Below are 16,230 nucleotides of genomic sequence, written 5' to 3' on the forward strand. Positions count from 1 at the left end.
AACCACTACCAAATATTTAAGGTTGAAATAAAGACATGAATAAATAGGGACCAAATACAGAGCCTTAAACATTTTTATCTAATTAGTAGTTGTAATTTATTTAATGTATTCTTTTAGATCAACAAATAATCTGCTTTTCCAAAAAGTTTTAAGTAATTCTTACTTAATTCCAGGAGTTTTTATTCAAAATTATCCTGAAATGTGGTGTCATAAAATACAACTAGCATTTAAAAAAATAAAAACATACTTTGGAAAAGGGAAGTTTTGAGATAAATACAGCAGGACATAAATGGAAATAAATTTAACTTTTATTTTGAAAAGTAGCATAAATAACATTTAATAATACTAAGCTGAAAAATATGAGGTCCCCCCCAATTATGTAGTAATTATTTATTATATGTCCAATTTATTACATTTTGGACACTTTGGGCCCCAGTAGTTAAGGAGAATACTGATGCCATGAACAACAAAAAAAAGCTGAATACTGGAATCAAAAGTAAAATGACAAAAAAGGACAAACACACTGAGTTTCACATTTTAATCATTCTATTTTACAGACAAGCTTTTTGGTAAAAACAAAACCACTGGGCTTGCAAGGCATGCATGAAGATATGTACACTTTTTTTTTTTTTTAATTTCCACTCACATCGGCAGCTTTTGAGAGCAGTTTACAGCTCCTCCAGCTCAGTATCCCCAACATTCAGGTGTAAACGCTGCAGATCTTTATAATATTGTTCCATGCAGGTTGTTTCAGTGTTTTTTCGAGAGCAGGAAGTCTGAAAAATCACTGAATACATTTCTAAGTCGTTTTAACTAAGTAAATTGTAAATATTTCGTCTCATTTGCTACAAACATGGTCCATAAACTCAATACTGGCCGAGAAATCCTTCTTTTCTATGCAGTCTATGGAGCGAGCTTATTTTCCTTTACAGTGACTTCAAACCCAAGCAAGTGAAAATGATCAACAAATTAAAAAAGTAAACATGACATCGGAAATATAAGACATGATTACCTCAGAGAAGAAATAAATGGTTTGTTTGATACTGAAACTGATCTAAAATATATTGATTTAATCTTTTTTAAAAACCAAATTCTTCTTGGGGCATCGGGGAGCTACAGACACAAAGTGCAAAACAAAAGTCCTAAAAAAATAACCACAAGTCATGACACTGAAGTAGCTTTTAAAGCAGCAGGTTTCCAATCTGTGTACATGCAGAAGGCTGTTATCAGAAACTGAAGTGCATTCGTGGGGTGCGAGTTTACAAAAACTTCTTTTTAGATGAATAAAAACTAAAATGGCAGAATGTGTAAGGCAGAATTTTCCCTCAGTAGCACAACAGGAGCAGGAGAACAAGGAGAGATCCTGAGGAGAGGAAAAAATGGCAATACATGAATGGAGGTTTTGGGCAAGCATCAACCTCAAGGAACATACAGGAAATGTTAGAACATACCTGTTACCTGTTAAATCACCTGCTGAATGAGCCCTTTTTCTGGATCATGTTTATCATCCAGATCCTCATCAGAGTCTGAAAACAAGACAGAAACAAATCAGTGTGAAGATAAAACAGCCAATTCAAAAACAATATGAGCAGGGGCCTTAAAGGAATCATTTGACGTTTTGGGAAATACGTTTATTCACTTTCTTGCCAGGAGATAGACGAGGATCGATACCGCTCGTGTGTGCGTTAAGTATCAGGAGGCCATTAGCCAGTTTAGCTTAGCATAAAGACTGGACTCAGGGGGATACAGCTAACCTGGCCCTGTCCAAAAGGAACAATGTTTTTTAATGTTACATTAGCTATTTATAAAAAAAAAAAGTGTCGCCTGTCGTTTTTGTAGTCTACTCCATAAATCTGTTTCCTCCAAGAACCTCTGAACGCAGCAGGTCAAGCAGATACATTTTTTGGTTTTGTTTGGGCAGTGGAGGATACCGTTCAACTAACCCGGAGCTACACTGTGTGATTCTGCAGGTTGTTGAATAAGAGTTTGCATTACAACAGTAATGAGTTAGTTTGTCGTTATAGTTTTGTTTTAATTTGTCACCTTAAGATGTAATTTATTTTGTCCCAGTTCTCATTTACTTTTTTACTTTTTTCATCACAGTTAAAAATGAATTGGCATCCCAAACTGAATTGAAGAACTGACAATTTTAATTGTACGTAATATTATAAGTTTGACACTTGATTGTAGTGTTTCCTTCAAAAGAACAGGTTTTACAAATAAATGAAATGATCTGAGCGACATAAAGCAGCATAAAGTCTGCAGCAGGCTTCAGTTAAACCAGTCATAACACAGACTTTGACTGTGGCTTAGATAGAACAAATAGTCAGACTTCAGATAGACCGAGTCTGAATTCATCTGTTGCACAAAGCACTTTAGTTCTTGACTATCTTAAGCTGGACTGTGTTACAATGAATTCTGGGTAAATTAAGACTTAAAAAAAAGAAGAAAAAAAAAAAGAAAGGCCAACAGAGGAACCACATCCAACCACTGAGCTCCGTTTACCCTCAGCAGGACATGTTTGTTTACTGGAAGAATTCAACGGTTAAAAGGACGTTTTACTTTAGAAACTCAGCGAAGAGTTCAACTAAAATATACGTACAATAACAAATCATGAGCCTGTTTTTTTGTTGTTGGGTGCTACTGGTCAGCGCAGGTGTCATTATTTGTTACCATGGTACCACGGTCCATGCTTATTTTTGTGAAACAGTCTGACTTGTGTTAGACTGTTTCACAAAAATAAGACTGGACCAGCACGACAGACCAGTCAAACATGTAACAAATCCCCTGGTCTGCAGAACCTCAGAAACAGTGACCTCTACTGGAGCTCAGGTGGTTTCTACAGGACACAGCAATGAGGTTCAGATTAAACCACAGGGGCAGTTTAAACTGCAGCTGCTGAGGAGAAATTGGGTTTGACCCGGACGACAGTCTTAAACCTTGAACCACAGCTAAACTGAAGACAAATCAACAGCCCCACTGAGCCTGGATTACAGCAGCCACGCTTCCCATCATCAAACCGGGTTCATGGATCATCAGGAAACAGGTTGAGGTAAGTCTAAGATATTTTGGATTGTTTTTCTGGGTTCAGGGTGAGTAAACAGACCTGCCACAGACTCTGGTGGAGAGTAGAACTGTCCGTCAGATAAAGGACCCGGACACATGAGTGGAGCTCGCTCTGTGGCGTCCATGAATGACTGATACCCTGAAACACAAACAGGAAGACACATGAGGGGACTGTGACAGCAGAGTGAGCACACGGTCTTAATACTGGTAGACGTAGTAATAACAGTAGGCCTAGTAGAAGTTGCAGAATACTCGTTACATTAAAAGATGTAACAGTAATGATTTAATTATAAAATTGTACCAATATCAATACTAATAGTGGCAGCAGTACTAGTGATATAGTGATAATAGTCATGCTAGTAGTAGTGGTAGTAACCCTGGTACTATCACAAGGAATAACCACAGTATTACAGTAGTAGCGGTACTAGTAATACAAGTGATAGTAGCAGTAATAGTCATGATACTAGTAGTAGTGGTGATCTTAATATCAACAGCAGAATTGTTATTGTTGGTTGCAGTATTAGTAGCAGTAGTAATGAGGCTGAGGCTATAAGCAGTAGCAGTAGTAGTGGTCACAGTGGTCATAGTACTAATGCAGTAGCAGAGTTATATTAGAGTAACTTTACTGAATTGAATGCTTTTACTTGGAGTGAGTATTTTTACATGGATGTATTGGTACTTTTACTGGAGTAAATATTCTGAATACTTCTTCGGCCACAGAATAATAGTGTTAATAGTTATAATATTAGCCAGGGGTGGACAGTAACAAAGTACATTTACTTAAGTACTGTACTTAAATATATTTTTGAGTATCTGTACTTTACTTAAGTGTAGTGGAGTAACAGTCATAAGTTTCCAAAACAATAATAGTGAACAGACAAATATTGTACTTTTGCCTCCACGACATTTCTATGAAGTACTCTCACTCTGAAGCAGTAGAATGAATTTGAACTTGGCAGTGTCCATGCTTGAAATTTTAGAAATAAAGAAAGATTCTTCTCTTTTAAATGTTTGCTGTGTTTACCACGACCACACTTCATCACTGCCTAAATTAAAAAAATAAGGAAACTCCAATGGCTCCTTTTGTTGATTCAGCTGTGTTTTTATGGCCATTTCTATCAGCTCTGTAGCAGATTACACAAGCTGTTATTGTATAATATGCTGTATGTATTGTTCTACAGTCAGCAGGTTGTTTCAGTCATCAGGTTCTGTAAATGTGGAACAATACTACTACTAACAATACTACATTGACATAAAAAAACTGTACTTTTGAATAATTTCGTATTCTCAAAATTATGTTCTCCAGTACTTTAACTCAAGTGAAGATGTGACTGAACAACTCTCACTGGTATTGGAGTCATATCTGACCAGGAGGATCTGTAGTCTGACTCAAGTGACGGAGCTGTGGACTTTGTATTAGCAGTAATGTTAGCAGTAGCATTAGTAACAGTACTAACAGTTATAATAGTGGATATGGTATTAGTGAAGAGCTGAGTGACTCACTGTTTTCGTCCTCGGCCTCCTGAGGCAGAACCTTGAAGTCTAGCAGCCATGTTTCTATCCACGCTAACACAAAGGAGATGATGGGCAGCAGGTACCCAAAGGCCCCCTGAGACAGCAGCTACACACACACACACACACACACACACACACACACACACACACACACACACACACACACACACACACAGATAGAGAATGACTTCAGTTTTCAGTACACTGACTGTAGTACCTCATCTGATTAAAAAAAAGAAAAAAACACAAAGACCTGATAAAGATTTTATTTTATGTAAAACCACTTTGTGTTTTTGGTCTTATTTGGGATTTTTAGCCTGAATATCTAATCCTACACTCACAGCTTTGTAGACTGCTGCTAAATAAACTCAACATAGAAAAATTTGAAGCAACCGGGTTGATAAACTGGGGCCTGCATGTTTACAGACAAAGACAATGTTTGGAAATGAATATGAATCATTGTTATTACACAGACTACGTAAAAACATATTAAAAAATGGGGGTTATGCATCAACATTTATATATTCCTTTTGTTTACCAGAAAGTCATTCATAGATAAAGAAATGAACTCCGCTGACAAAAATAATCCTATTACACTCATTTGTTATTTGTGTCAATTATATCTAATAATAATAACAACAATAATAATGATGATTAACTAAAGGCAACTCAACACAAAGTGGTTTACATGAAAGTTAAAATAAGATAAGATAAAACATAAGATAATGTGATGAAAACATTTAAAAGGGCACAAAAACATTTTCATCATGTTTATAAATAATTATCATAAAATTAGTAAAAGTAATTAAGCATCAAGCTGATAAACTAATGTTAGATTATAACTACAACCAGTGATAAGCGGTTCTGACAATGACCAGCAGGTGGAGTAATGAGTGAGCAGTGGCCTGCTGATGGCGCTGACCTTTTGACCTCTGAGCTGGAACACCACTAATGAAACTGTTGCATAAACTGAAAAGAAATGTGTCCTTACAGTCAGATTAAACTTACCTTTGATAAAATGACTTTAACGATGAGGAAAGCACAGCTGACCGCAGTGGTGATCTGCACAAACAGAGACGCCATTACACTCAACCAGGAAACAGAAGGGTGTTACAAATAATTGTTTTCTCATCATAGAAAAATGTTTCCTCAACAACTGACTATCTGTGACTGAAAAATACAGGGGGTGGACAAAATAACAGACCTTACACCTTACAACACAATAAAGACCCCCTGCATGAGTCAGTTTATTTTAAATCTCTTCTTAAAACTGAGAAAAACTTAAAAGGTTTATATTGATTTTTACTGATCGCCCTCTTGCTCTTCCTTTGGTCTATTTGCACCAAGACACTTTACTTTGTATTTCTGATTGCTTGTTTTAATTACGACCTGCATGTTTTATTTTGTTGCCTTGTGTAGAGCACTTTGCAACGTGGGTTTAGAAGAAGTGAAAAGTGCTTTATCTATAATTATGATCATTATTATGTTTAATTTCAGTTTCTTTAAATAAAATTTAGTTCTTTTCATGAAGCAGAGAAAATAGTGCCTGAGCCATCTCACATCCAAAACTCTGAATAGGAAAAATCGCATTTGTTCCATCTTCCATTAAGACTGAAAAGCAGCAGTGAAATGCTGTTATTGCTGGAACTTATACCTGCTGGTACAAATAAAGAAACACTGTCATATGATGGCAGGAAAAACTTACCGCGATGGCCCACCAGTGACGAAGCTTACAGACGGCGTACGCCAAGATGAGAGCGGCAAACCTGAAAACAGCCAGCAGCTGAGGGAGGAGAGGAAGAAAAGACATGGAAGAAGCATAGAACAGAAAATGTGAAGAAGTAAAGGGGTGAAGAAAAAAAGAGAATACAATGTAACAATAACAATAGGATTAAAAAAACAGAAGAAATGGAGAAAGCAAGGAAAGAAACACAAGAAGGAATTGGAATAGGTTATGGGAAACCAAAGGAAAAAAAAGGTATGAACAAAGTTGAACATTTAAACATGTTTTTGTGTAAACTAATTATGAAAAAAATTGAAAATCTTACAAAGATGTCGAAGAAAGAAGCGTGGTAGTCGTAGTGCAGGACTTCTTTATCCAGCTGCTGCTGAATGCCGCCGTTCACCTGTCGCACAAACACAAACTACTGATCAATACAAAACTCCCCTGAAACGTTCATCTTCTCATTTTTACTCACACTGGTGATCACTATTATTCACAGCCTCTAAAAATGAAAAAGATTTGGTAGAAAAAAAATATTTGTTTATGTTGTGTTAATAAATGAATATTGGCCAATATATCGTCAATTAGATTTGGAATTTTGAAGGAACAGTTTATGTGTATGTTTTACACTCTGCTCGTGAGCGGATTAAACAAACTAAATCTCAATTAGTGAGGTAGTTGAGAGCTGCTGATGGGCGGGTAATACAGAACAGCTGTGTTTTGAGGGGTTGCATTTATACATTCCTACATGTAGTTCATGTTGTTTGTTCATTCCTTTTAATTCATTAGGAATAACGCTGACTTTTAAAAGTGTTTTAGGATCGTATGAGGGCAGATGACATCATTTCCATCGGTTTGTATTTACTCAGTTACAACAAACAAACTTGTATCTACAGCAGATTTATGAAAAATCATGTTGATTTTCTGACTGCTATTTGCTTTCCACTGATATAAAATAACTTCATCAACTGAAGGAATGTTGAAGCCCGACTCAGCCCAAACACTGGACTGAAAGTGAGAACTCTAATCCCTGTTTGACTGGATTCAGTTCACTCAGCTGCCTCGTCAGTCCCGGTGGTATCATCAGTATGACTGGAATCGAATATCTGGCTAAAAGTGCCACTTGTTGTGGAAACTGTTTAGGTGACTAAACCCAGCTTTGGAATTTCCCTCCACAATGATTTACGTGTTACTTGTTGATGAAGTTTTATTACAGACAGATGCTGTTTGTCCTCAGCAGCTTCTCAAACTGTGTCTCTACAACTACAGGTGTATATTCACACAACTACACAAATACCTACTTTTAATATGGTGTTCAGTTGGGTTGGTGGGCCCAACACTCAAATATACAGACTTAATATCAGTTAATTTGACAATTACTTTTACATTTAAATAGTGAGAAAAAAGGCCACAGAAATTTCCGAGACATCTATATCTATGTAAATATCTAAGATATGATGTTATATTGTATTTGGATCAAGTAGATAAGGTGATAAATAAGTAGGCTACAGCTGTTATTTCAATCAGTCACACACATTTTAATCAGCATTGAACATCTTTTCAGAGTTTTTAATTTAACCAGTGTATATATGGGGATGTTGACTAAACCTATGTAGTCCAGGACACGTCAACTCCTGCTGCTACTCCTCCAAAGCTGACCAGAGGAATAACTTTTACTTGGCAAGTGAAATGCTGGTAGATCCAGAGCTGTTGCATTGTTTTCTAAGCCTGGGCTCAGGTCAGAACAGAGCTATGTTAACAACCAGACTGCTTATATTTAGTGTTACAGAGAGGAAGGAAGGAAAACTTCTTGAAAGGCAGGAAACCTCTGAGTCAACATCTACTTCATCTACATCTACGTGCGAGTTCCAGACAAACCTCAGACGTCAGTAAAACCAGGTTTAAAGCCGCACACTGAATAAAAACTTGAGTGTCATGAATGTGAGTCACTGGAATGTCCTCTCAAATAAAGTTATACAAAAAAGTGCGAGGGTGAGGCCGGCCGCCTGCCCCCCCCCTCCTCCTGTGTACACAAAAGCTATTTCAGTGCTCGAGGTTGACTTTGCTGAATCTGGAGCATTCTGGGAATGTGTGCCACGGTACAAATCACTTCCTCATTCAGGGCGCAAAGTTTTACAGCAGCGTGACCTCGATTCACTTCTCCAGCAGCACCTGACCCGTTTCTGTTCAGCTTTGACACATTTCATACAAAAACAAAAAAACACATTGGACCGTAAACGCATCAGTTTGCGTACAGTTGTAGATATATTACAAGCGTACTTATCTGTGTTATGAGTGTTACGTAAAATACAATCAACTGATGATGAACAAGGGTCAGCTGAAGTCATCACCTGACACTGGTGATGTTAATGTTTGGTTAATGTTTGGTTAAGGCAACATATCAAATAGAATAAAAAACGTTCAAATGCACAATACATTTCTCCCTTGATACAAGAATCCCAGCGGCTGAATTAAAACAAAACTACTGTGAACTGATGCCAAAAGCCTGAAGACTGAAAGTTTGGGTTTTGTCTTTACTCTATTTTTAGTCTGTGAACATAGAGCTGAGTGTTTGCAACAAACTTTCAACAAGTTATTATAATCTCTGCACAAGAATTAAAAATATCTAAAGAGGTATCTCTTTGGAGAATTCAGGGAGTCTGTTTTTATCCACTAAATGTACAGACACTGTGGCAGGATGCTATGGTGGCTAATTAGCACATCTGCAGCAAAACAATATACAATACACTTATTTTTGTTTTGCACTGAAACGTCCTTTTGCTTTTAGCTTCGCCACTTTGGTCCAGACTGAAATGTCTCAACAAACATTTGATGGATTGCCTTGACATTCGCTGGAGACATTCAACTAATACTAATGCTGTGTCTCAGTTCACGTACTATTGTATACATTATTTCTAATTCATTTTTTGATTCCTTTTCTATTCTGACTTTATTTCTTATGACTTATGAGAATCCCTTGTGCCGCTCTGTCAATTTGAATTTCCTCTGCAGGGGATCAATAAAGGTACATCTTATCTGATCTTATATCATCTCACTCACACTTGCTATTTTGGGTGAATAAGCTCATTCACAGTGAAACGGCAACATGCAGTGCACTGTAAGTACCTGGATTGTGCACTTAAAATGCTGGTGAAACTTGTGAAAAACGGAGACCACAAAAGGAGGACGCATCATCTGCGTTGATGGCGGCCTAATTTCCATGAAGCATGACACAAGCGGCACACAGGAAAGTAAAACACAAATTCTGAAGTCAAGTGAGCAGAGCAGCAGGAGGGCGACCATCGCCAGGTCACCTGTTGCGATCGTCATTTCCGTCGAGCGCACAACAGCGTTTTGATTTTCAACGCTACCCTGTTGAAACTGACGCACTATGCCACCGAGTATTCTGTATACACAGTTTACTACGTGTGAGGGTACTGCCTGAAGTGCCCCGATTTGAGACACAGCATAAGACGCTGGTGATCGCCTGACTTTTCCTCTCGAGGCTGACGTTTGTGGCGTCCAGTGAAATATCTCTACTCTCATTGGATGGGTGGCCAAAACATTATAGTATCCAGCAATTTGTTTTAATGACACTCCCATCATCGTCAGGACAAGATTGAAGATGGAAGGGACAGTCAGAGATCCGGTTTTTAAAAAATCACAAATGAAACGTTGCGTCTCCCCCTGAAAACTCTCATTAATCTCTGAAACATTCATTCAGTGTCTGACTCACATCCACAACACAAACAGCCAGGTCTTACATTGAGCTCTATGATCCAGAGCAAGGTGATGAACAAGAGGTCAAAGGTGACGAAGAGGCAGAAGGTCCTCCTCACGTCAGAGATGCACTTCTTCTCCACGGCTTCGTACGACTCCACCCTCGCGCAGATGGGCGTGGTGTTGATAGAGCCCAACCCTCTGCCGGTCAGCCGTGAATCGGCGCTGCTGCTGCATCGGCTGTCCATCGCCGGCCACGCCCACTCTGGGCAAGGCTGCACGCCCCCCGCTCGCCCACTGGTTAACGCTGGGAACGTGGACTCACTCAGTACAGGTAAACTGCATCACTGCATCTGCAGGGAGGGAGAAGCAAAAGGTCATAAAACAATGTTACTCTCACAAGGAGCAAACAATGCATTTGGTGGGGACTACTTTTTGCAGCGGATCGCTGAATAACTGAATTGATACATTTTTAAAGCAAAAAGAGCAGGAACCAGAAGACATGTTTCAGTGGAAATATTACATGAATGGACAGTCGGGGGAAGTGAGGCTGCTTATCATGCAGGGGTGATTTGAGAAGTTCTGACCTTTGACCTCAAACACGAGACTCAACGTGAACTTTAATCCTTTAACATGTATGTTACACTTCTCTTTACTGTTGGGCAGGAATAACGTTAAAGTACCTGAAGTCACCATTTCAAACTAACTTTCATGTTTCAAATGCTTCACTGGAAATAAATCGTATATCTATATATATTGCTTTCAGGAACTGAAATGATTGGTACATGACGCAGACATTTTCTGGGTGCTATGACTTTGGGCCTTGACCTCCATATAACTGTTGTTGTTCACAATGTTTTAGGAAGTGAAGCCAGAACTGTAAGTCGCTCTGATATAGACCAACTGAAAAGACACTCTGCCGGAACCAAACTGTGTCTGTTTTAAAGCAGCATTAAGTGACGTTAAATTCGTCTCCGACCCTCTGGTGGTAGCAGTTTATAATTGATCAAGGCACCGAACTGAAAACAGAACAATTCTGTATCAAAAGGAAAACATCAAGCAAAGAAAACTGTTAACTCTCACAAGTCACATCATGCGCTGTCATTTCCCCTGAAACTAAATCCTTCACCACTTGCAGCTTCCTCTTCACATGTCACAGAGCTTTTATAGCTGCACCAGACTAAATGTGTAAACTGATTTAACCCTTCGATGCTTTTGGGCAGTTTTTTCTTTTCGGGAAATATTTTTTTATGAACAAAATGTTTCAGCATTTCAAGTTATTCACATTGAAAATGCAGCTGTAGCTGGAGGGCTGCTGTAATGCGTCCACTCGCAGTATTCTGTAGTGGAAACTGAAATCAGTTCTCGTCTAGTCCTGATGAGAGCTGGTACTCGAATACCAGTCGACAACAATATTCCTAATATCTATATCTATCTATAAGAGCCACTCACCTGCATTCATCTGCAATGTGACACATCTACTCATAAGAGCATAATCATATTGGAAAACACATTATAATAAAGGAATTTCCATCATAGATTAAAAACAGAAATAGGTAATTTGGGGTTAAAATGGTTCTATTGTTCTGTTTTTAGTTATTGTTTCTTATCCTATGCTTTTAAAATGGCAAATAATAATCAGGGAGTTAAAATAATTATTGTCTGAATTCAAATTATGAAGACACCTGCAAAAAAAAAAAAAAAAAAGATTGAAATTCATAAAAGGTCATAAAATTAAAAACCAAACAAAGATATATATTTGCTCCTTTTCACCCATCTACCTTTAATACTACATTATAATTATTATTATGATAGTTGAAGAAGTTTTCAATACTTTAATGCACTGAAAAGTCATCAACATTGCTGGAGCCTGTTGTTCTTTATACAATCAGATTCTGGGTGAGACCGAAACAGAGATATCTGTGTCTGAGAAAGCAACACACTAAGAGGACGAGAGTTACAACTCAAAGGAGATTCCAGGGGACAATAAAACCTCATGTTCAAAGGTCCTGATACAAGAAACAAGTGCCGGGAAATGTAAATTGTTTCCTGTTTCTGTGGTTGATAAAAAAAGTTTCTGTCACAAACAAATTCTGAATTGGAGTCAATACTAAGCTAATTCCTTTACTGGTGCAGGGATGCCAGTTTTACAGAAGTGAAACAGAAGTGGATCAGAATTGGCAAACACTCGATATTAAAAGGACTCGGGTCAGGGCAAGAAACCTACATCATGACATCCCTAATTTGAATCATTTCTATCTGTGTGTTTAGATTCTTTTCAGACTTAATCAGGCTGTTTTCAAGTTTTAAATGAATCTTAGTGGTCTACTGGTCACAGGATTTTTACAGATTAGTGGATTTCACTGAAACTTTGGTGCAACTGTTTCTCCGGTATAATCTGGATGAATGCAGGAGAAGCTCTTTAAGTCTTGTGCTTCTTTAAGACCAAAGCATATTTTTAATCACATTACTACGATACCAGCTCTGTGACAAATCATTTCTTAAACATAACTAACAGCTCGTTCCTTATTATAAGACATTATAATAACTGCTGATTAATTAAAGCTGAATTAAAAGATTTTTTTCTTTTTTTGATGGAGCTCACAGACACACAACTCAAAAAACACAGGGTAACATTAATTCATCTGGAGTGGTGACGTTGTTCAGTCTGATATTCACTCTACTTTCAGCTCTGTTTTGGTCACCACCAACTCCTAAAAGAATATAAATGTTTCTTGAGCTGCTAAATGCTCCTCTATGTTCATAGCTGGTCTCTTACTTTGTCGGAATATTTGACACTTTTCTGATGTTTTATTTTAAGTGTTAATCCATAAGATATATTTGTGGTTTTAAGAACCAGAAACCATTTCAACACAGTTTTACATCTCCTCTCAGAGCCTGTTAGCCTCTCTTCTGATTGGCTTCATATATATATATATATATATATATATGAAGGATATGAAGGATATGAAGGAAGTATATATATATATATATACACACACACACATATATATTATCTGATTAAATATAAGAATTTAATAACAATAACAAATAAGACAAAAAATTGCTGAAAGTAACATTTATTGAACATTGCTGTTTGCATTGTCTGCAATAGATCTGCACTCTTTAGTGCACTTATGTTAAATTTAAAAAAAAAAAAAAAAGTTAACCTAAATGTCCACAGGTAAACTTGTAAAAAAGTAAAATAAATAAAGTTTTAGTACACTTGAGAGAATAAAAAATAAACTTACATAAATAAAAAAATAAATAAACAATATCAATATTGTACAGAGTAGCAGCATCTCTTCTCCCCAGTTAAACGAAGTTACTCAGTAGTCCCAGGTTATGAGCTGCAAGTTTCTCAGCATTTTCCCCAGTGAGCCTTTTCTTCCCATCAATGGTCCCAATCTCACTGACTCCTACGAACAAAGTTCTGTCTATGGTGTCGGCATTAATTTTTTGTTTAATCGGCCGATGCTGATTATGAAAAAAATGCCGTTGATCGGCTCGATTAATCGGTCGACCGCTACTTGTCATAATTTGATTTATGGTTAATATAAAGTGGGTCATTAAGGAGAGAAAGACACAAACACAATTATAGCTGTCAATTAATGAATTAGTCGACCGATATAAAATTAATCAGCAACTATTTTGACAATGAATTGTTCGTTACAGTAAATGTTTTGTGCAAAAATTGTGAAATAATAAAAAAATTACAGCTCCATTCGGTAAAATGAGAAGATTTGCTGCTTTTCTTTGTCACACATCATTGTGAGCTAAATATTTTTGGGTTGTTGGTTGACCAAAGAAAGATATTTAAGATGTGACCTTTGGCTCTGCAAAAATGTGATGGGTATTTTTTGACAATATCTGTCATGTTTCAGAAACTAAACTTAACATAAACAGGAGTTAGTCAGTTAAACATAAAATATGATGGTAAACAATGTAATTATGGTAGGGTGACGAGGACTGATCCTAAATTGGTACAGGGTCCAATGCAAAGCAAATAAATGCAAAACACTGACAGCTTCCTGATTTCCAAATGTGAGGACTGCTTTTCTGTGTCTTTCATGATAGTAAATAAAATATCTTTGGGTTTTCAAGTGGTGGTCAGACAACCCAGCAGTCTGTAGACACGACTTTGTGCTCTAAGATATTGTGATGGACAATTTTTCCATATTTTTGACCAAAGGAAAAATATAAGAAAATATTTGTCAGACAGATGAGAAGAGAAAATAAATCACTAGTTGCAGTGCTAGATGGGATGGAGAAGTCAAATCCAGCAGATCAAATAAGTGGACTGGGTTCATCCTAGAGTCTAGACACACCTGCAACCAACAGGTAACAGGAAGCACAGGTAATGTTATGATCATATAAAGGGCAGATGCATAAGGAGGTTTCTTAAGTCAATGTCAGAGCCCGAACCAGGTTAGGAGTCAAACTCGGACACAACAGAGTACTTATGACCACACTCCCTGTTCACAAGGCCTGATATATGGTCCAAACCCCTGCTGATACCGCACAAAAAAAAAAAAAAAAACATGTAATCGTATCATCTCATCAAATGTCACAGAGATGAACCACTTAAAAATGAAAACTGCACTACTTGACATTACTGGTGCAAATGTGCAGCTGGACACGGAAACACAGAGAAACTGCCTGAGGCGAAGACAGAAGGAGGCCAAACAGCTACAACAACAATACCAGCGCAAATTCCTCAGCAGCAACACACCTGAGCTGCTTTACCTGATGCACGAGCAAATGCCGAGCGGGAGACGATGAAATAAAATGAAGCAAATCATCCCGGTGCATCTGTAACGCCGTCCAAGGATGCCATGACACAGAGGTGTTTACAGCATCGTCCAGCTCGTTTGACAACTGGTTAGCTAGTTAGCTTAAAATCGTGAGTTTAAACCGTCGTTTTAAAACGTCTCCTTACCTCTCAAACTGACTCCTTCTGGCGGTTTAAATGTTCTGAAACAGCCCTTGGATGTTTTCAGTCAACCTCAACCTGAAAGCTGCAGCAGAGTCATCTGTTTCCCCTTCGTCTGCTCGAACCGGAAGGAGCTAGGCTGCACGTTAAAGAAAAAACAGACGCGAGGGATCCTGGGATATGAAGTCTGTAGATTACAGTTGACGTTACGTCCCCCCCTAGTGGTCTTGTTGGGTATCAGCAGCTTTTCCTTTGGTCAAAATTGTCTCAACTTCTATTTGGACGTACAATGCATTAGTTTTGGGCAGAAAATGTAAAGTAAGGATACTTTAAAGAATAATGTCATGAACAGTGTTTATATCATTAACTATTTACACATTCATGTTTATGGTTAACTATTTTCATATTTATGTTTATACAATTGTTATTTACTTATTTACAAATATAAATATTTACACGTGCATCTTTAAAAACAGTTACAGTAACCTACTGATTCAATCTCTTATCTACCTTAGTCTAAGTCCTCCTCAGCTCTGATTGGTTAGTTTAGCAACATATGATTTAGAGACAGAAAGTGTTGTGGTTGTGAACATGGAAAGGACCAGATTAACCTGATAGGGGTATCTGCAGGGGCAAAATTTTGGCTGTTTGGCCCATGTAATTTAATTGAATACCACTTTATTTTCCTAACATGTGAGCACCAAATATTCTAATGCAGGGTCCATCTTGGTACATATTGTATTTTAGTGTTAATGTGGAAAAATTTAATATCCAAGCACCAATTAAAGCACATTGAGTCTGGGGATTTTGGGGCCCCTGTAGGCCACTGTGCATTTATAAAGATATTGTTATGAATTAATCCAAGACACAGTAATCATTAACAGTCATTAAGATTTAAAAATACCATCAATGTAAATATTCAAAAGAATCTATAGAGACCTGATAGCAGTTTCTCATATGGAAAAGATTAAGATTAAATTAAACAAAAACTATCATATACCTCCATGGATTTACACTGTATATTGGATATATACAGTATTTTATGGTGTTAGACTCTCATATTCATTTCACATTTTATCCATCTCATCCATCATGGAATAAAGACAGAAGAAAATATTTTATTTATTTTTTAAGAAAAACTGCTTTATTCACTTCACTCCATCTACACAATCAGTTTGTTTCACCTGAATCTCAGAGATGGAAAATAAAATAATGAATCATCTCCTCATTGATTATTATCATGATAATTACAGTTTTATAAAACCTCATGCAC

At 37.3% G+C, this 16,230-nt stretch overlaps 1 protein-coding gene across 2 annotated transcripts; it reads right to left on the reverse strand.

The window, feature by feature from the left end:
* Nucleotides 1-524: 524 nt before the first annotated feature.
* Nucleotides 525-15,094, reverse strand: stard3nl (STARD3 N-terminal like). 2 transcript variants are annotated; one of them, XM_023396691.2, is made up of 9 exons: nucleotides 14,964-15,094; nucleotides 10,069-10,377; nucleotides 6,630-6,707; nucleotides 6,287-6,364; nucleotides 5,590-5,643; nucleotides 4,570-4,687; nucleotides 3,107-3,205; nucleotides 1,459-1,526; nucleotides 525-1,363 (listed from the first exon to the last, which is right to left on the reverse strand). In XM_023396691.2, the coding sequence occupies exons 2-8, from the start codon at nucleotides 10,270-10,272 to the stop codon at nucleotides 1,462-1,464; spliced, it is 696 nt and encodes a 231-aa protein (XP_023252459.1). In that variant the 5' UTR covers nucleotides 10,273-10,377; nucleotides 14,964-15,094; the 3' UTR covers nucleotides 525-1,363; nucleotides 1,459-1,461. The 2 variants fall into 2 exon arrangements, with proteins under 2 accessions (XP_023252459.1, XP_023252458.1); XM_023396690.2 differs by having other exon boundaries at nucleotides 1,452-1,526.
* Between the last annotated feature and the right edge of the window lie 1,136 nt (nucleotides 15,095-16,230).

This window comes from Seriola lalandi, unplaced genomic scaffold (assembly GCF_002814215.2).
Source record: "Seriola lalandi dorsalis isolate HSWRI2012SDOR001 ecotype SW California unplaced genomic scaffold, Sedor1 jcf7180002054982, whole genome shotgun sequence".
Taxonomy (NCBI): Eukaryota; Metazoa; Chordata; class Actinopteri; order Carangiformes; family Carangidae; genus Seriola; species Seriola lalandi.